This window comes from Pantherophis guttatus, chromosome 1, assembly GCF_059756535.1.
Source record: "Pantherophis guttatus breed Tessera chromosome 1, ASM5975653v1, whole genome shotgun sequence".
NCBI lineage: Eukaryota > Metazoa > Chordata > Lepidosauria > Squamata > Colubridae > Pantherophis > Pantherophis guttatus.
Genome location: NC_142063.1, coordinates 94059132 through 94081239, shown reverse-complemented (window position 1 = coordinate 94081239; position 22108 = coordinate 94059132). Strand labels below are relative to the sequence as shown.

Sequence of the window (22108 nt, the reverse complement as noted above, 5' to 3'; positions counted from 1 at the left end):
TCACTTATCTCCCATATCTTTTCATTTTGAAATGAAGGTTTCTTGTCTGCAATTGTTATGAATGCCTTTACCTTGAAACAAACACTGAGAAAAAGCAGAATTTGCTGTTGACCAAACTTGCATAGTATTATCTGTGGAAGTGGAGATTATTACTTGTTGTACAAGATAAGTGAAGAATTTGTTCACTGACATCTACAAATTAAGCTACCTGTACTAATTAAATTTTGAGTCCACAGGTACAGTTGTTACTCTATAGCTTCATAAATGCATGTTGAAGATAAAAATTGCACATTTTTCAATGGTGGCAAGAACTCAAATTACATATTCCCAGGAGCCCTCTAACAGTTTTTGTACATTCTTTTTTACTATTTACACTTATATAATCACTCACTAATATGGGGACTTATACTTGGAATCTTTTAAGTGCCCAATAATGTCTCCGTCTCAAGCTAATACTGATATGTATGGAGCAAATCCTTGTGTTTACGAGTGGTATACATAGGGAGGGGAAAACAGCCCCTAAGGATTCCAGTTTATTTAAATAAAAATGCTGATTGCATTACTAGAAAACGAACAATTGATAGATAAAAGAACTTGGTTTCTTCCCACATGCTCCTCTATAGAAGAGAGAAGTATCCTGAATCTGGGTCAATCTGCCATCTAGTGGTACAGCCACCATACAAAGTCTTGACTAAAAAAGTTACACAATGCCTCCAAAGTCAGTAAGAATTTTTGTTTTATGTTTTAGCAATCCCCAAACTCTTATAGTTTTTATAGCATTTGTTTAATTGACTTTGATACATCAGTTAACATTCTGTTTTTGTGTAAGGAAATCATTACTTGGGCAGACCCCAGCATGAGTTTGACAGCCTTGATTCCTAATTTCTTTACATGATTTAGGACTTCTTGATATGATGAAAGGAAAGCCACCATGTCCCACTGTTTAACTATGTGGATGGCTCAGCGTAAATTACTCCATTGCTAGTGACCTATAACTACACAGACTGCCACCAAAAAGACTTTTTGACAGACAGGTTTTAAAAAGCAACATGAAGCAACCCCTATTTTGGCACAATTAAGGGTGAAATCTATAGGAATCTTTAGCTTACTTTCCTTACCTCCAAGAATAGGGTAAACCTCAATTTAGGACTGGTCACTTAGAGACCATTTGAAGTTAGAATGTGCCTATGTGTGGGCTACTTATGACCTAGATTCGGAGTTTCAATGATTGTCCTCCGTGGTTACATGACCAAAGAAATACAATCAGGGCTAGTTTATTTCCAGTTTCCAGCATAACTGTGCCCATAGTAAACCACTGGTTTGCTCAATGACTGCAGCGTTGCTTAATGACTATTTCAAAAAGATCATAAAATTGAATTGATCACATGACTTACCTGGCTTACAACCATGATGGTCAGCCTCCATTATGGACATAAGCCAAGGACCACCTGTATAATGTTCAAAAATTTAACACTAAATGTTAATAATTTAAACAGCATTCATTCCATCCTTCAGTAATATTCTCAGAATATACAAGAAGAAAGTAAGAGGAAATGAAGTACTATCTAGTTTTCAACTTACAACCAATAATTTAACGACCATTTGAAATTAGGACACAATGAAAAAAAAGTTACTTACAACCCAGTCTTTGACGTTAAGATTGCTGTATCACCCCTGTGATCACGATTGCATTTTAGGTCCTTATCAACTGGCACTCATTTTCAACCAAATGCAGAATCCTGCAGTCATGTGAACCTTTGTTGTTTTTTGCCACTTTCTGGCCAAAAAACACCCATTAGATAAACTGGATTTGGATTTATGACTGCATGAATCACTTAACATGGCCTTAGTTTAAGACCATGATATCTCACTTAATGACCATCGTAAAAATTATTGTAAAAATTGAGTCCGGTCACATGGTGACTCAATTTACAACTGCAATGACTTACAACCAAAATTCCATCTAGAACTGAATTAGATAACATTGTTTTTCACGTAACAGAATAAAGAGCAAAAAGGCCAGATGACGCTACTATATATATGTATTGCCTTTTTGAAAGGTAGAAAGGAGAACCCATTGACTGCTTATATTGAAAGTTCTTCCTAGTGCATTCTCCAGATTAAGTTGGAATTAAATCTAAAACTTTAAAATCTGTATTTCATGTATGTTCTGTGTATTTGTGTGTCTATCTTACTAGTAGAGGTTAGGTGGATAAGAAGGAATAATACATACAGTATATAGGATGCAACAAATTCATACAAAGAAAGGAAATTGTGAGCTGCAGAGGGCACACAGATAGAAAAAAAAAATAGACTTGGATACTGTTGTGCATTTGAGAATACCTCCCAATATAAGAAAGCTAATCTCGGAAGTTCAGCCCCACCCCCCACCCCCCCATTTTTTTCTTTTTCCAAATATGCCTAAAATGCACTCCCTTGCAACCACAGCAATTAAATAATCTTTTAGCAAACTTGCATAAGAACAAGTTGCACAAAGCTCAAACTTCCATGAAAGATACAAGGTTCTACAATTTCTGTTCCCCTTCCGCTTGCCCCAGAAGCCTGTATATGCCTTCAGTTATGAAGCAAAATTTATCTGGGTCTCTGCTTCACTCTGCTCATCTGGAACGCTATCTGCCTATCTTTAAGTCAACAGAAAACTACACAAGCATGACATTTCTTGCTTCCCCCACTGATTCCTATCTCTACCATCTCTGTTTGGAGTCACTGAAGTTATCTAACTGCTCTCCAAGGTAACAGGTGACAAAGCCCAACATACTTTGAGGCTACCTTGGATGGTGTAAGAAAAAGGGGGAAATACTATTTTAACAGATGCAGATAAGGATGACTTAAGGCTGACTCAGTCATGGGCTGGGGACAAGAAATCCCTGAGGATTTTATTCCGCTAGTTGTTTCCGACATAGGGGGTTCATCTCCATTTCAAGGCCAATGAGCCAGCACTGTCCGAAAACATTTCCGCGGTCATGTGGCCAGCATGACATCATGGAAGGCTGCTACATTCCCACCAAAGTTTATTTCTTTATCTACTCGCATTTGCATGCTTTTGAACTGCTAGGTTGGCAGCAGCTGAGGTGAGGACGGAAGCCTTAGCAACTGGCATGCATGATGATTGCAATGTCCCAGGGTCATGTGATCAGCTTTTGTGATCTTCTGACAAACAAAGTCAACAGGAAGCCTCTCTTAACAACTATGCCACTAATTTACTTAGCAACTGTGGCAAGAAAGGTGATAAAATGGGGCAAAACTCACTTAACAACTTTCTTGCTTAGTCACGGAAATTTTGGACCCAATTATGGTCATAAATCAAGGACTATCTATATATCCAAAATATACCACTTTATCTATTTCATTTGATAACTGAATTCACCCAGGCCTTTATAGAGAGGATCACCAACCCTCCTTTCTATTCCCCTCTGGGTTTCTTTTTCTTTTTGGTCATTATTGTTCTTTTGTTTTGTACTATTTTGGTGTTTTTGTATTGTTGTTCGTTTTGAAATGTTTCAACAACTGTAAATCACCCAGAATTGCTGGGGGTTGGGTTGCATATATATATTTCATAAATTATTATTATTATTCATGGGTAAGTATACCAAGAACAATTCCATAGACTGAGGTACCAACCAGAGTTCTCACTCAAGACACAAATGTCCACTCAAGTTATCCTACTTCAGACACTTTTAAGTAAAGAGCCAGCTTTCTGGAAAATGTTCTAATGGTGGAAGGAGAGAGGACTGTCAGTGGCAAGGTGGACAGGTTCTGTCATGGTGAGGATGAGTGCACCATTGAAAGACTTGAAAGAAGAGGTCAGGGCTAGATCATCCTGGAAAAAAATCTATCTGTGGTCGCTAGAAGTCGAAAACGATTTGATAGCTCATAATGGTGTTGGAAGAAATGTCTATCTGGGTTCAGTTCCAAGTGGGGAGAAAGACACTGGAAACATGGAGACTGCTTGAAAAGATGGTTTAATGGTAGACAGGACTGCATGGTTTTGAGGTCCTGGCCTAAAAAACACATAGGGGTGTGTGTGTGTGTGTGTGTGTGTGTGTGTGTGTGTGTGTGTGTGTGTGTGTGTGAGAGAGAGAGAGAGAGAGAGAGAGAGAGAGAGAGAGAGAGAGAGAGAGATTTATACCCTCTATTGGGTTTTGAATTTGAGCTTGTATTCTGATTGGTTGTCAGACTCCCATGGGGCTATGCAGGGGAAACTTTGTAGGTTGTCTTTTGAGTCCCAGGCTTGGTTGAGCCTTGCTGGGTGATGCAATCGCCCCAGGTGCCATGAGGTGAGTTCTGTTGCTAGATGGGTAGAGGGATAATTCTATCTTTGTTGGATCTTGGCTGAGGGCATTTGCTTATGAACAGACCTAGCTATCTCTTTATATTTTTAAGTGCTGACATCTGCTGTGGGCTATTGAGGAGGGTGGGGGCTATTAAGAATGAGTCTGCTTCCTGACTAATGTGTCTCCATTTCTCATCCGGGGAAATATATTATTCTGCCTTTTTAATATTTCCTAGAATATTTCATTGTTCTAAGAGAGGGGCGGGTGCTAACTTCCTACAATGATAATGAACAAAGGCTGCTAACCAAGCCCCACCTTTCCAGGAACAGCTGCAAGGGGGTGCCTGAGCCATAACTGGGGCAGCAGAACCCTAATCCGATTTACACAATAAGCAAGAAAATCAGAAGCTTCTTTAGGCGTCGGGGAGAAAACCACATTACAGCCGATTATTCCCCAAGCATAATAGAGTATTTCATTCTGAGCGATGTCTCCTCACGGTTTCATATGAATAATAGACAAGAGGCTGTAACTATGGTGGGGGTTGTCGAGATCGCCTTACGCTACATTGGCTACGAGCCCAGAGCACACAACGCATAAGAAATTCTGGAGCAGAGAGGGGAGAAAAAAGGGAACAGAGATCAATTAATAATCCCATTATACAGAAGTGTCTGTTGTCTCACGGGCACGTCATTTATGCACGTGCCTCAGCAAACAGCCTCTGCGTTAAAACCTCTCCAACGGAGCATTTACCCGCCAAATCAAAATGCGCCGTTTGCTCTTCTTTCCACGCATGCGCGCGTGGGCGCGGCTTGCTTAGTCTCCTTCGTTCCCGGCATTCTCACACTGCTACGCTCTCCGTTCCTAGCTGGCGTTCTGTTTGCTTAACCCTTCGCGCGCCGCTCCCTGCTTCGACCTTCCATTTTTATTTTCCCCCACTATTCCTTGCGCGCTTTTACTTTCCCGTTCAGCCCCGCCCCCTTCCTTTTACTGAGGACGGCGAGAGTTGGGGGCGGTTGGGCCGCCATTTTGTTCCTCGGGCGAGTGGAAGCCGCGCGCAGGGTCGATTAGTTCACTTAGGGGCTGCCCGGGGGATTTTTGCGAGGGAAGAGAACGGGAGGTAGGTGGGTTGGGTAGGAGGGTTTAAGAAATAGGCATATCTATATATCGGACCCTGCTTCCTTGCTCCCCCCGCTACTTCCGGGGACCGTTTTAACCCGCCATGTCTGGAGAAGCTCCCGCCGGCGACCAGGTGAGCGACCACAGGGCCTTCCGAGCTCCATGAAGTAATTGGCGGGGAATGCCTTCTCAAGAAGGGGTGTGACTGGGCTCGGCTGACAGGCGTCTGAGGCTTTGGGGAGTGAAAATGGCGGTTTCTAAAATAATGAGGAATAGGCCTTATTAACGTGCGCGTCTTTGTGTTGGTGGGGTGTCTGTACCTCTTTCTTCCGTTTTCGCCCCCGCTCATCTCATTTCCTAAATGTGTGGATCTGCTATATGCGCTTTACTTTCTGTTCCACGATCCCAGTTGCTGTAAGTATTTCCAATTGGTATACTCTCCAATGGCTTACATAGACACCACCCCGCTGACTTTTTCTCTCCTGCAAGTTGATCTTGGTAACTCGACAGTCACTTCGATTTAATTCAAGGAAGTTTACCATAAATACCTATAGAACCATAATTCTAGCATGCACTTAGTGACTTGGTTTAATCGGAGGCTGAAGTGAAAATTTCTCTTTTTAACTGTTGTAAGACACTAGGGAAACAAATGTGTGCTAAACTCAAAAATAAAGCAACCTAGAGGTTTATGCATTATGTTTTTGTAAAAATATAGTAAAAGATTTGAAAAATGTTTCAAAATGTAAATTCTGAGCCCTGTGTACTAAGTTTTGTTTAATAAAATTGAGGTGATATTTAGAAACTGATGTTACAGAGTTGCTAATAAATGCATTAATGTTACATAAATGTGTCCTTTTTGAAAGTATGTTCTGTGTAGGGATGTACTTCTAAGGAAATTATATGCAAAAGCTATATTAGGGTTCAAACTCAATGGACTCCTGACGAAAATTAGTTTTTACATAGATCCCTCAAGTTACTTTCAAAGCTACCTGTTAAAAATGTAGTTTAAACTGTTCTGTTGAAATAATTTTTACTTAATTGTAGGCAGATTAGATGTACAAATTTAAATATCACTCCTTTAAAATAAACATTAAGAAATAAACATTTTACATTACCACTAGCAACAACCCAATTTCCCACAAGAGAAGCTGTGTAAGGACTTCATTTAAAGGAGCCGAAACACACCGCAGCAACAGAGAAAAGAAAATGGAGCATCTATACAACACATTCCAAAAAAATACCCGTGAAACTTTATCAAAAAGTCCCTGACCACCAACCCAATACAGCACAACCAACACAAACTCTAAAAATAATTAAACGGCCATACATCAAGAATATCTCAGAAACTAACAGACTACTACAACCACGTGGAATCAGTACATCACACAAGCCAACTAAAGCCCTTCAAAATATCCTACCCAAACCAAAAGACCCAGCAACCCCACTGCAACAACCACTCTGTAGGACAAACAGAGTAGACTGGCAGAACACATCCGTGAACACCAACTGGCAGTCAGAAGACATCATGAAAATTTTGTAATTTTACAATATATATAAGCAGATTTAACCATAGTTTCAGTTGGGAAAATGTGATACTCCTAGAACAGACCAAGTCCAAAAATGCCAAGGAATTTCTAGAAGCCTGGCATTCTTGACAAATCAGTCAATAGACACATAGACATTAACGACATCTATAGACTATGCAAAAGAGACAATCAACCAGCCCAAATGAGAATAGTCTGGACCTCCCGTCTGGACTATTGTAATGCTCTCTACATGGGCTCCCCTTGAAGAGCACTCGGAGGCTCCAACTTGTCCAAAATGCGGCCGCGCGGGAGGTTTTGGGTGCACCTCGTTACGCCCATGTAACATCTCTCCTGCGTGAGCTGCACTGGCTCCCAGTGGTCTTCCGGGTCCAATTCAAGGTGTTGGTCACCACCTTTAAAGCACTCCATGGCATAGGACCAGGATATTTAGGGACTGCCTTCTGCCACCAATAGCTTCCCACCGACCAGTCCGCTCCCACAGAGAGGGACTGCTTGGTACCGTCGGCCAAGTTATGTCGCTGGCGATACCCAGGAGGAGAGCCTTCTCTGTCAGAGCTCCTGCCCTTTGGAATGAATTACCCCCGGATATTCGTAACATCTCTGACCTCCGGGTCTTTCGCTGTGCCCTCAAGACCCTACTGTTCCGACAGGCGGGGCTGTCTAACTGAATGATTTTAAATTGGGTTTTAAAATTTGGCCAAAACTATTTAATGATTTTAATTAATTTTAACTATGATATTGTATATTTATGTTTTTAATCTTGGCTATACACCGCCCCAAATCCTTCGGGAGAAGGGCGGTATATAAATAAAATTATTATTATTATTAAAAAGACTCCAGCACTTCTCCACCAGTAGTCAGCATCCAGATCAGCATAGATTAATTAACTTCAAGGTTAACTTCAGACCAACAATAAGTAAATCAGACCCCAATCAAGAAACTGCCAAAGAGCCATCAGTAAACAGCCCAACCAAAGAATCTCTTAAGACCACCCCCTCAGACAGGCAAGTCACCAGAATATAAACTGACAACAAACAGCACTCCTTACTAGCACTGATGATGTTACCTAGTTAGAGTAATGAAACATCTGCAAAAAAAACAAGCTCAGACAGGACCAAGGACCCCTCCTTTCAACCCTGAGCTACAAATATTCTTTATTCAAACATTTTACAGTTTCTGTGGAAACAATGTTAGGGATGGCCTCCTCGATCTGGATGCTTTGTATAATTAGTTTTGAAAGACATATTTAAAAAGACATTGTAAAAGTAAATTTGCCTTCTGAGTTCTCAGATTTCTGGGTATTATGTATATCTTTTTGTTTTGTTTGTTTTAGGAAAAAGAAATAGAGTGGGGGAGGGCATACTCTACCATACATATCAACCAACATACAACCTGACTTCTGATTTTTTTCTATGGGAAGTTAGATTCTTTGATCTATATGCAAAAAACCCCATAGTACTAGATAGATAGCATGTTTTATTTCAGTTTTATGGGTAGATCCTCTGGGTGGCACACTTGCGCTCTATTCTAAAAACAATATTCATGTAGTTCTAGTCCAACTTCTTGTTTCTCACTGGAGCCAATTAAATGTCTCCAGAAGTTCACAGCAAAGCCTAATGTTCTGTTCTAGCCACTGATATTTATTGATATTCTTCCCTCACTTTTACTAGTTACTGAAACATCAGAATTCAGAATAGGGCAGGAAATTATTTTTAGGATACTGTTTTTGTATCTAGTTTGGAACTATTAAGCTAGTATCTGCTGCCCTTCTTGCTGTGGTATATGTAAGTTTCTTCCAGCAACCCAACAATTTGAAATGTCATGTTATGCAGACATTTTTTAAGATGCAGTTGCTTCCTTTATTGCATATTGAAGAAGATCTAGGCATCTAAGAAACAAAGGACTCAACAATTGGGTCAAATAATGCTTTGAATACTTTCCTAACAGAAGTACATACAGTTGGATATACAGAAACAGATTGCTTAGCCTTATACTTATTTCAGTTTAGAGATGGAAATTACCAAAACCAGGAGATTTTTTAAAACATTCTGAAAATCCATTTTATAATCCATTGGAATTCTTTTCTCATGAGAGAGATACTTATCTTCTCTCCATTATACAGATGTGTGCATCCATTTATAGGATGGGCAGAAAACAGTGAAAAGTAAAAAGCTAAAGTAGTGTTTCTCAATGTTGGCCATGTTAAGATGCTGGCTGGGGAATTCTGTGAGTTGTCCATGCTTCTGCTATGATTGAGAAACATTATTTTAAATTTATAAAGGGAGTCTTAACAGGAATTTCTTTTGTATCCATGAATATGGAAAGAACATTACAGACATATTTAATTCTGTAGTCCAGTCATTTTTTTAAAGAAAGTCAAGTATTTAAATGTATTTTGAGCAAAACATAGCTATTTACTGACTACATCCATATATCTACTGCTGGAGAAGTCTTAGTAGTGTATTCCTGGATTCACATAGTGTGTGGTTGAATACTGTTATGAAAATGTGAATAACTGACAAACGTGGAAATGAAATCTCTAGTTAATTATCTTAATTGATGACTTTAAACTTTCTTAATATATGTATTTGTTTATCACTTCCCATGGTAAGTTTAATAATGGCTCAACCCAATTTTATGGAATTACATATGTGTTTGTAAAAAGTTACATGTGTCGTGCAAACTTAGAGTAGTCACCATTTCTAGTTAGCATAAACCCAAAGCACTTAAAATCAAGCAGAAATTACTGTTTCAGATTTTTAAAGGAGATAAGTTGCTCCATGATACAGTTCTTTGAACTATTCAGAATGGTTTAGTTCAGGGGTGGGCAATTGTGGCTCTTTTACAACCTGTGGACTTCAACTCCCAGAATTCCTGAGACAGCATTCTGGGAGTTGAAGTCCACAGGTTGTAAAAGAGCCACAATTGCCCACCTCTGGTTTAGTGCATTGTTTCTTAAACTATTTCTACTCTTAAGAATAGTATAGAAAATATTGGAATTGGTTCAAAGATCCAAGAGAAAGTCTTTAATATTTTTTTGGTTCTATTCTATTGCAAAAGAAATTCTTCAAATGGGAATATTTATAGCTCTGGGTTGAAATGAAGAGTCCTTGGTGCTTTCTGAGCTTAGTTGTCTTGTGGACATTTCATTACCCAAACTAGGTAACATCATCAGTTCTAGTAAGAAATATTACTCTCAGGTTATATTCTAGTAGCTTGCCTGTTAAAATTGATGGGAGTGGTCTTGAAGGTTCTTTCATTGGTCTGTTTACTGTTAGTTGTTTGGCATTCCTTGATTGGGGATTAGCAGTGATGGCAAACTAGAAACGTGTACCGAAAAACCACCCATACCAATCAAATGCTACCAAAACAACCCAACCGCCCACAAGAGAAGCTGTTTAAGAATGTAATTTAGAAGAGCACAACACACTGCAGTAACCCTGAAAAGCAGAAAAAGGAAACGGCATCTATACAATATCTTTCAACAAAATGGATATCCATACTTCATCAAAAAGTGTCTGACCCAATATAGTACTACCAACACAAGCTATAAAACTGCCATACATCAAAAATATCTCAGAAACCATCAACAGAGTATTACAACGACACAGAATCCGCATAAAACACAAGTCAACTTAAGCCCTCCTAAACTTCCTAAGTAAACTAAAAGATCCAGCAACCCCAGAAGAAAAAAACGAGTCTTCTACAACACACAGTGTAATGACTGCAACAGCCACTACATAGGACTAACAAGACTGGCAGAATGCATCCATGAACACCAACTAGCTGTCAGAAGACATGATGAAAGCTCTTTACTTTCAGAGAATATAGACAGATTTAACCATAGTTTCAATTGGAAACCGTGACCATGCTAGACCAAGCCAAATCCAAAAATGCTAAGGTATTTCTAGAAGACTGGCCCTCTGACAAATTAGCTATCAATAAACACGTACACATAAACAATATTTACATAAAAGTAGTCCTTGATTTACAACCACAATTGAACCCAGAATTAATGTTACTAAGTGAGATTTCCTCCATTTTATAACTTTTCTTGCCACATTTGTTAGGTGAATCACTGCAGTTGTTAAATCAGTAACATGCTTGTTAAGTGAATCTGGCTTTCCCATTGACTTTGCTTATCAGAAGGTCGCAAAAGACGATCACATGACCGAGGGACACTGCAACCATCATAAATATGAGTCAGTTCCCAAGTGTCTGAATTATGATTTCATGACAGTGGCAACGATCGTAAGTGTGAAAATGGTCATAAGTCACTTTTTTAAGTGCTGTAACTTCAAACAGTTCCTAAATGAACTGTTGTAAATCGAGGACTACTGTACTATGTAAAAGAAACAATAAGCTAAAAGGGAAACAAAATGACCAAAACACCTTCCCACCAGCAATTAGCACCCAGATGAGCATAGATTAACTCCAAGATTAACATCAGTCCAACAGTCAAGAAGTAAACAATAGCCCAGTCAAGGAACTGCCAAACAAGCTAACAGTAAACAGCCCAACCAAAGACCAACACTGATAGGGCAATCCATTAGAATATAAACAGAGAACAAACCCCACTCCTTACAAGCACTGATACTGTTACCTAGTTTGAGTAATGAAACGTCTGCAAACAAACAAGCCCAGCGCACCAAGGACCACTCAAGAAATCCTTTCTTTCATGAAAGAAAAGGAATGGCAGATTTGTCCTCAGGTATAAAATTGAAACAACTAGGGAAATAATTTTAGATGAAATTCATAGAAAATGTAAGACTTTTAAAGGTTTTACTATTGTTGTGTATACAGATAGTATATTGAAAATGTAATTCAGTATAATAAGATCATATATTAAATTAGATCAAACACTGGCTTTAAGATTTTAAGGGACTCCAGACCAGAAAAAGGATGAAATTATCATTTATAAGTTTTGTACATTTCTTTAAGGTTTCTAATAAAATAATATATCAAAAGAATGGTTTATTTTTTGACTCCTTTTGTAGTTTTTACTAAAATGTGGGGCTTAATATGTAAACGAATTTTACATATTGTAAGCTAGTTGTTACTGAATTGAAAATACACATTCCAAAAGACAGTTTATATAGGCAGACAAACAGTTCAGTGGCCTTTCTTGTATTGCCCATATCTTTTCATGGATAGCCATATGTTTCAATTCTGTACCAATAAAAAAATACCTATTTGCATACAGTACAGTAACAAGGAATCTGAAAACTAGATGCTTTTACAGTTTGAATTATATATGCTCATAAATCTTGTCAGTCCCAAACCCAAATAAGACAGTGAAATCCATTTGAGTCCAATCTTTTATTTGCTTAGAAGTAATAGAATCTAGCCAAGTTCCAGCTAGATGTAATCTGAAAGATTCTGTTTTCCCCTTCCCCATCCAGTTTGGACTACACAGTCTCTTAATCTGGTCCCTCTCTGGAAAAGTTCTGTGTTGCCAAAGCTCCCTCCTCACATTGTTCCTCCAAATGCACATTTTATAACACCAATTGATGTGAAGAATATTAAAGAGGAACTAAAGAGGAAGCCTTCTCAACTGTTCTTTTAGCCATCCTGCAGTTTCTGTTGTCCTAATTCTGATGACCTACAGGATATGATTTCCCCAATTTTTCAGATAATATACTCACTGGGGGAGGGGCACCAAACAATATTGTTCCATAATTAGATAGACACCATATGATTTAATCTAAAGCTTCAATTTATGCTTGACTTGGAATAAATCATGTTGAATTTATAATGTTTATTTCTGAGTAAATTTGTATGAAATTATAGCATCCTGTTTTAGTAATCAGAGTTGAGATTCTAATCTACAAGAATTTTAGAACTGTACTTTGTCTAGAAGAAATGTTCAAAATCCTAGCTATTCCTGAGTTTTACTAGGATTAAGCTTTGCTATAACGCAGAATTTATAATTAGTGCTATTCTTAAACTGTAATGTTGAAATAAATCAAGCTTGACTATAATTAGAATCTTTAAGATTCTTTTTAAGAGATATCTTTAAAAGATTATTGATTTGCTGAAACCAAATACTATGCTTAATAGCTAAAGTAGAAGAGTAATGTGAAAATAGGTTACTGTTGTAATTACTTTAATATTCAAATGAAATATAAAATATTACCATAAAATTTAATATCTAACTTTGCTTTGTCAGAACGGTTATTTTAGCTCAGGATATTGTTTTGATTTTCAAATACAGAATTTTTTAAAATAACATGATTATACTTTGTTAGCTCATAACAAATGAGTTACTTGGTAGGTTAGATTTTAGTAGCTATCATTGCTAGAAAAAATAGTCAATGTCTGTTATTGCCTATCAGCACTTCTAGCTTTCTGAAAGGGGGGAAGATGGAAATGCTGTATTACAAGGGAGGAAAATCTACAGGCATAGATTAATAATATAGTACATGGTGGATGATATACTATACTCTAAAAAATCTGTCGTCAGATCTGTCAGCTTTCAGATCTGTCCGCAGCTTTTTGATTCTATCAACTTTCTAGAGCCTTCTAGAGCGATCTATAGTGATCGCTAACCTTTTTGCTGTCACATGCCAAAAGTGGGGGGAGAGCAGGGGGATCGTGCGCATGCGTGCCCACATCCATAATTCAATGCCCACCCATGCCCCGCCCTCCCGTGCGCGTGCTCCCCCCACACTCCCCACTCTTTTGGCACATGATGGCACAGTGGGCCCATTTTTCACTCTCCCCAGGCTCCAGAGGCTTTCTAGGAGCCTGGGGAGGGCAAAAACGGCCTTCCTCAACACCCCCCCCCCCCCGAGGACGGAAACAGCCCATTTCCCAACTTCTGGTGGGCCCAGAAGGCCCGAAAATCAGCTGGCCGGCAGGCACATGTGTGCTGGAGCTGAGCTACGGCAATGTTCATGTGCCCTCAGATATGGCTCCATGTGCCACCTGTGATACCTGTGCCATAGGTTCGCCATCACAGCTCTAGTAGTTTCACTTCATCCTGTTGTGCCATGTCCAAAGAGTGGTGGTATTGTACTTACCAGTTTCTAGACCATTGAAAAATGGATTCCCACAGAATTCCATTCCTTATGCCGTTGAACATTGACATAAAACTTCTTAGGGAGGATATGCTAATGAGACTCAGGAAGCAATTGATATCATTGAAACTTGTGTAATTTGGGCTAAATGGGAGAGAGAAGTTAAAAGTTAAATCAAGGCAAAATAGAAAAATAGATTTAGTGATGGGTATTCTATTTTAATTGACTTAAACTCCTGAAACAGTTTTGCAGCCTAATATATTTCTTGGTCTTCAGTTGTCACTAATTTTACAAAACACAATTCTATGATTGTGGCTAACCTTTAGAAATGTTTGGTATTTTCAATTAGTGCAAAACAAAGCAGCTAACTTTGTTTTAAATGCTATCTGATGTCAAAATCTGAACTAGTAGCCAATTACGTGAGTTCCTTCTCATTTTATTAGGTATTATTTAGGATGTTGATGTTAAACACTCTAAATTATTTAGAATCTCACCATCTAAAAGAACTTTATGAACTTGCCTGACCATTAAGCTTCATAAATGAGGCCCTTTCTCTGTTGCAAAAGTTTCGTTTATATGCCATATTGGAGGTCTTGCTACTAGGCCATAAAATATATTTCTTCAGAAATTGCATTTGGCAGCTCACCTATTTTCCTTTTATCAGAATAACCAAGAAACATCTGTTTCCTCAGATTTCTGATCATTAATTTCTCTATTGAAATTATATATTTGCATTTTTATTTCATTTTGCATTGATTCTAAGACACCTTGGATGATCAGATTGCAGGAAAAGTGAGGTATAAATTAAATAAGCAATATAGAAAAATATTGTTGTGAAAGAAATATTGAGATTTTTTATTACAGGTGTGAGCAATCGTTTCTAGCTTGGGGACTGCACTTCTTTTTGCTTTCCCTGTGAGTCAGATAAATCAACAGAACCAATATTTTTAGACTACATTTTTCCCATTTTTGTGGGGCAAAATTGATTAAGTGATGCCAGCTCAAAAAAAAAACCCTGTTATGTCCCTTCAAATATTATCTAAATGTGTATTCAAAGACAAGTGCAAATTTCAGCTCGTTTTTCTAAAGCTTTTGTTTAGTTGAATTATGGAAGGTATGTACAACTTGTAGACAATTCTTCCCCATTTTTAAATGTTATTAGGTGTTTACAAAAGCATTCTAAATGTTTATTAATGGTATTGCTGCATGATACATACATGTAGTCCTTGATTTACATCTACAATTGAGCTCAGAATTGTGGTCGTAAATTATAGCAGTTGGTAAGCAAAGTGCTGTGATTTCTTCGCTTAATGATTGCAATCCTTGCTGTCCCCATTGCAGTCATTAAGTAGAGTCTTGGAGTGGGGGAGGACTTGGGAGGCATGGCAAGGCCTGCACTGCAGCACCTCTGCAGCTCACACATGGTCTTGCTGGGTCACCCAGGTTCTCCACCATCCTGAAGCACCCCTTGCACAGCTTCCTACCCTGCTGGATCCCACATCCTTGGGCCCATTACACCTTTTCTGAAGATTGCTTTTCCCCAGAAGAGACAACCAGTGCACCACATTCCTGCATAAAAGCCACATAGTGCCATCCCAGAAGTGGGTTCCATTTCGGAAGCAGCTGTAAGTTTAGAAGTGGGACCTGGTGAGGCGGCAAAAAGGCTTAAGGCCTGTGGTGACCCAGCCAGGTGTGAAGTAGGCCTAAGGGACCCAGCAGTGCAGAATGAGGGGAAAGATGGGGGGTGGGGGCAGCTGCAGCATCCTTGCAGTTGGTTGTAAAAGTGGGTGGATTGACATGAATTTCGTTCATGTAAGCATGGGATACATGAGAGGCTGTAATTTTGGACACAAGCCATAAATTCCTTAATTCAGCACTGTTGTAATTTCAAACCATTACTGATTAAATGGCTATAAGTGGAGGACTACCAGTATGGTCAATTTCATAATTGGTTCGGTTGCTTCCTGTTACCATTTCAAGTGCAAAGTAATCTCTACCACCTTGGTTTACTTTTTTTGTAGGCTGTATGTAGTTAGCAGCAGCAGTCTTGGCTGTTGTCACTTCCATGTTTTTAAGAACCAGCCTATATGAATAAGAGGCATTCTTCTAGATGAAGATGTTGATAGAAGTCAGCCCTTTGCTTTGCCACATACTTTTTCCCGTTTGGTGCACTGTTTGTCCTTACGTACCATATTTTATATTTATACTTGGTATAAATGGATCTTTAGCAGGAGGTCTCAAACAAGGCATTCCAGATGTACTTTGTATCCAGATTCCTTTGTGCCTGTGAGAAGCATTTAGATACACTCCCTCAGCTTTGCCAATCTAGAATGAATATTCTAAATTAATAGCTCTCCATTGTTTTGTTTCGTAATGAAAAAAAATAATGAATATTTGCCAAATTAAAAACCCAGTTAACTATTACCTTTCCTATCCAGCATTAGCTTGCTGAGTTTACAGACAGCCCAGTATTTGCATATTCACAGTTCATTAGTTTTTCTCCTTAAGGATCATCTCCTAATTGCTCACATGCATACAAATTCATGTATATACATTTTATTATTGTGTTGACCTTCAGATTTTCTAATTCTTTCTCCTTGGTTCCTATAGTTCTTATCAAGTTAGTTTCCCTGTAGTTTCTTTTTTCATTCTTGGTCATTTTGACTCCTAACTCGCAAACCTCAGTTTTGTTCTGTTGCATTATTTGATTGCTCTATTTTTTTTCCTTATGCTAGGTAACGTTTCTGTCCCCATGACTTTTGAGTAGTTTAATGTATTTAAATAAAATAAATTGCATTTATCTTAAGTTGGTCCAACTGTTAGAGATTACACAGATAAGTTTGGTGAATCTATACTCTGCCTGATCATTAAACTATCTTACATTTTCAAGTCTTTATTTTCTCAAAATTGCATTTTATATCTGCTCTTCATTAATGACCAAAGGCAAGAGACCTATTTTAATTTGAATAACTGTACAGATACTCCTCAACTTATGACTGGTTGCTTAGCAACCGTTGAAAGTTATGACGGACCTACCTAGGGACTACTTGACATCTGGATTTAAAGTCACAATTGTTGAGGGGGCTCTGGTCATGTGACCAAACTTCAGGTGTTTGGCAACCAGTCTGCATTTACGAATGTTTGCAGTGTTCCGTGGTCAAATGACTGTGCTTTACAATGGTTTTACTGTTTTCAATAAAATTGCACCTGTAGCAAAACATTTATTGCTACCTGGTTTGTTTAATGACTGCACAAAAAATAATAAAATTGGATCGGTCATATGACCGACCTGTTTTATGATAATCATGACTTAAGATCATGATGGGCAAACTCCATTATGGTCGTAAGTTGAAGAATACCTGTACATTTTCTTGCTCTTTTAAATAACTAGATGAGATCATCAGTATGAAACAAATTACATACTCTACCATATTTGAGATAGCAAATTCTAAGCTTATAGGAATTTTAAGTTTCTTTCTGCCCTTTCAAGAAATGGAGAAGACTTAAGAAATCTTTGTATCAGCATGAAGAGCAGGTTACTTAAAATTCCTTGAAATGGAATGGTCGTTGCTTACCTGAACGACCCTTTTATGCTCGACGTTCAGACACTCCTCAGTCTGGGTAACGATCACTCCTATTTGCAATGCTGAGTGTCAATCAAATCCCTCTGGAGCTGGATCCGCCTCACTTCCTGCTCCTTCCTCAGACTTTTCACGAAGACAACGTGGTTCAAGAGCATTAGGACAGCCATGAAGAGAAACTCCGCCAGATAGCGACACAGGAAGCAGACAGCTACAGAGGGAAAGAAAGCAGACCTCCACCAAGGCCAGACGCGGTGAAAGAAGGGAGGGACGGAGTGTCTGAACGTCGAGCATAAAAGGGTCGTTCAGGTAAGCAACGACCATTTTCCTGCTCGCCGTTCAGACACTCCTCAGTCTGGGACATACCCAAGTTAGCGAAGAAAAGGGGAGGGAATTAAGCCGCAGACTGGCCTTGAGGAGAGATTACAGCTTGTAATACCCGTCTGCCAAATGCAGCATCTGCAGAGGCAAACTTATCCAGCCTATAGTGACGTACAAAGGAAGAGAGGGAGGACCATGTGGCCGCCCGGCAGATATCATCTACTGAAGCCTGGGTAGCCCATGCCGCTGATGTTGCAGCGCTCCGGGTAGAATGGGGCAGTATGCCACCCGGGACAGGGGCCTCCCTTAATTCATATGCCTTAGCTATACAGGCCTTGAGCCACCTGCCCACTGTAGCAGAAGAAACCTTCTGACCCAGGGAAGAGGGAAGGAAGGACACCAGCAGAGCCTCAGTCTTACGAAAGGAAGCGGTCCTTTTAAGATATCGTCTCAAAGCCCGTCGCACGTCCAAGGTATGCCATCGCCTCTCAGCAGGATGACGCGGGTTCGGGCAAAAATTAGGTAAGATCAATTCTTGGGCTCGATGAAAACGAGTGTTCACTTTGGGAACGAAGGCTGGGTCGAGGCGCAGAACAACCCGATCAGGGTAGAAGACGCAGAGGTCACTTCTCATGGACAAGGCTGCAATTTCGGATACTCTGCGAGCCGAAGTGATTGCCAATAAAAAGGTCATCTTTAAAGACAAGTAGCGTAGACTGGACGAAGCAATGGGTTCGAACGGTGGACCCGTCAAGGCCTGCAACACCAAGGAAAGGTCCCAAGTGGGGTAGCGGTGAATCGGCGGAGGCCGCAAGTTTGAGACCCCTTGGAGAAAGGAACGGATTCTGGGATCCTGAGACAAAGGAACTCGCGCCTCCCCAGACAGGACGGTGGCGAGAGCCGCCACCTGTCGACGTAGAGTCGCAGGGGCCAAGCCTTTGGAGAACCCCGCATGCAGAAAACGCAGAATGTCTGGAACTGACGCTGTTGTGGGATCCACGTGCTGATCACCGCACCATCTCGTGAAGGTGGCCCAAGAGGCGTTGTAAATACGAATTGTTGATGGTCTTCGAGCTGCTTGAATAATGGAGATGACGTCCTCAGACAAATTGTCCTTGAAGAGCTTTACGCGCTCAAATGCCACACGGCTAATCGAAGCCACTCTGGGTCCGGATGACGTACGGCCCCTTGAGTTAACACAACCTTGTCGGGTGGAATCCTCCAGGGCGGTTCGACTGACAAGTTCTTGAGGTCGGCGAACCACTCCCGAAGAGGCCAATATGGCGCTACTAGTAGAAGATTCGCCTGCTCTTGAATAACCTTCCGAATGACTTTGGAGAGGACTGGAAGAGGGGGAAAGGCATAGAGTAGCCCCCGGGGCCACGGACTCCGAAGAGCGTCCAGACCCTCCGCTGCTGGAGATGGGTAGCGGGAGAAGAACCTCGGCAATTGGGTGTTGTGAGTTGTCGCAAACAGGTCCACTAAGGGAAGACCGAACCTCCTTGACAGGTCCTGGAACAGGCAGGGGTCCAGCTTCCACTCAGCATGATCTATTTGGTCTCTGCTGAGCCAATCTGCTTCTCAATTTAGAGACCCCGAAATATGTTCGGCTTTTATCGACGAGAGGTGTAGTTCCGCCCACGACAGGAGTCGCTCCGCCTCCTGCATTAGGGTCCAGGAGCGAGTCCCCCCTTGTTTGTTGACATGGGCTTTGGTGGCCACATTGTCCGTTAGAATCAGAATGTCCCGGCGATATACAAGGTGTTTGAAGTGCATCAGGGCGAGGCGAACCGCTCTGAGCTCCAGCCAATTGATATTGTGCGACTGTTCTGTCGACGACCAGACCCCCTGGGCTAACTGAAGGTTGAGATGAGCCCCCCAGCCGCGGAGACTGGCGTCCGTGGTCAACACCGTCCGCTCTGGTTCCAGGAAGGGGGAGCCCTTGCTGAGGGCTGGAGACAGCCACCACCTCAGGGAAAGACGAACTGGAGCCGGAACTGTTACCTTGAGAAGAGACTCTGCTCGACCTTGTCTTTGGTAAGGGAGCAGAAACCATTGGAGGCGACGAAGGTGGAAACGCGCCCAAGGGACAATGTCTATGCACGATATTAATTTTCCCAGAAGTTGGGAAAGAGTGAGTAAGGTGACCGACCTTTGGCGTAAGACTTGAGACACCAGAGTCCTTATGCTGACCTGTCTGTCGGGAGAGAGAAAGACTGTACAAAGACTCGAATCTATCGTTGCTCCGAGATGTAGAATGCGAGTCGTGGGAGATAGGTGACTCTTTGCGAAGTTCAAAGTGAACCCGTGGTTTTGAAGGGTGTGAATCACTAGCTCCCGGTCGTGGGTCGCCTGCTCGTGTGATGACGACAGGATCAAAATGTCGTCGAGGTAGCATGCCAGGCGGACCGGAACCTCTCTGAGCGACGCTGCAACTGCTGCTAGCAACTTTGTAAATGTCCTCGGAGCAGAAGATAGGCCGAATGGCATGGCCCGGTACTGAAAGTGATGGCCTCCAAAGGCGAACCTGAGGTACTGTCTGTGTTGTAAGTGAATGGGAACATGGAGGTACGCCTCCTTCAGATCTACGGATTGCATCAGATCCCCCCGCCGGATGCAGCCGAGCAAGGACTTGAGGGAATGCATTTTGAACCGGCGGTATAAGAGGTGTTGGTTGAGACGTCGTAGGTTCAAAATGCCCCTCCAATCTCCCGAGCTTTTCGGGACCAGAAATAGCGTTGAATAAAAACCGGTTTTGAGTTGGTGCGATGGAACTTGTTCTATAGCCTGAATCTGCAACAGATGGGAAATTTCGAGGGAGAGAAGAGAACGCTTCTCCGGCTGAACCGGCCAGGGGCATTGAACATAAAAGTCCGGAGGCATGGTGGTGAATTCCAAACGTAAGCCTTTGGTGACAGTTTGGACAATCCAGGCATCCGAAGTTGTAATTGGCCACAGGTGAGAGAAGGCTTGGAGCTTGCCCCCGATCGGAACCAGGGACGGTGAGTCACTTACCGCGCCTGGCGAAGCGACCAGTGGACTTAAAGGGTCGCCGAAAGCTGGATTGCCGGCGACCTCGGTCACGAAAGGGCGCTCTATCTGAAGCTGACTGGTACTGGAACTGCGAGGATCTGTAATAAGAGGCGCTGCCGGCGCCTTGGTCCTGCCGAAAGGGCTGTCGATTATATGGCACATAGCGCCTGTCTTGGCGACGAAAGGACGTGGGCAACACCTTCTTCTTATCCCTGTTCTCTACCAGAACAGAATCCAGGGATGGTCCAAACAAAGCAGGTCCCTTATAAGGGGCAGCGGTTAGGCGCCACTTGGACTTAGCGTCAGCTCTCCAGTTCCTGAGCCACAATAGCCGCCTTGAAGAAACCGTTGAAGCCAAGGCCCGAGATGCGAATTTTGCCGCGTCCAAGGACGCGTCAGCCGAATATTCCGCTGCCGCCACCAGTTTAGCCAGGTCCTGCTGCGAGCGGGCGTCTTCGGGGGGTATCCTTTCCCTCAATTGGCGTAACCACACTAGCGATGCCCTATTGAAGAAAGATGAAGAGGTCGCGGCCCGAATGGCCCAAGCTGCAGCTTGGTGCGTCTTACGAAAACCCATCTCGGCCCGTTTATCCTCGAACTTGAGGCCATCTCCAGCTTCGCCTACCAGGATGGAAGAAGATGTAAGGCTAGCCACCGGGTCATCAATCGTGGGCAACTGTAAGAGAGCCTCCAACGCAGGAGCCGAAGCATACAGCTTTCTATCAAACGAATTCGGACCGGACAATGAGGCAGGACGATCCCAAGGTCTTTGTATAACCTGGCAGAAAAGGTCAGGGCACGGAACAAAGTCATGATCCGGTTGAGGGAGATTAAACAGGTTACTGTGAGGGCCAGGAGGGCCAGAAGTAGAAGACTGCAGGGAGCCTGAATCCATATTAGTGGCAGCTTTAGCTTTGCGGAGAAGAGAGCGGAACAAGGAAGGCTTAAAAAGACCTGGGAAGGCCGGCTTGTCGTGAAACTCTTCCTCGTCCTCAGACATCTCAAAATCTTCCAAGAGGTCATCCTCCCGGGCAGGTTCAGCCACATCACCATAGGAAGCCAAATGTTGGTGTTGATCAGAAGGAGGATGCATACGAAGGGGGGCAGGAGGAGCACAAACTGGAACAGGAAAGCCACCTGAGGCCTGTTGCAAACCCATTTGAAACATATGGGACATGGCTTGATTAAAGAAAGAC

General features: G+C 41.6%; 1 protein-coding gene across 1 annotated transcript in view; it reads left to right on the top strand.

Moving 5' to 3' along the window:
- Positions 1-5083: 5083 nt before the first annotated feature.
- The window catches only part of CSTF3 (cleavage stimulation factor subunit 3), a 72784-nt gene continuing 55759 nt past the window's right edge, over positions 5084-22108 (top strand). The window contains exon 1 of the mRNA XM_034417153.2: positions 5084-5544. Coding sequence (XP_034273044.1) covers positions 5515-5544 — 30 coding nt within the window. The 5' untranslated portion in view covers positions 5084-5514. The remainder of the gene's footprint in view (positions 5545-22108) is intronic.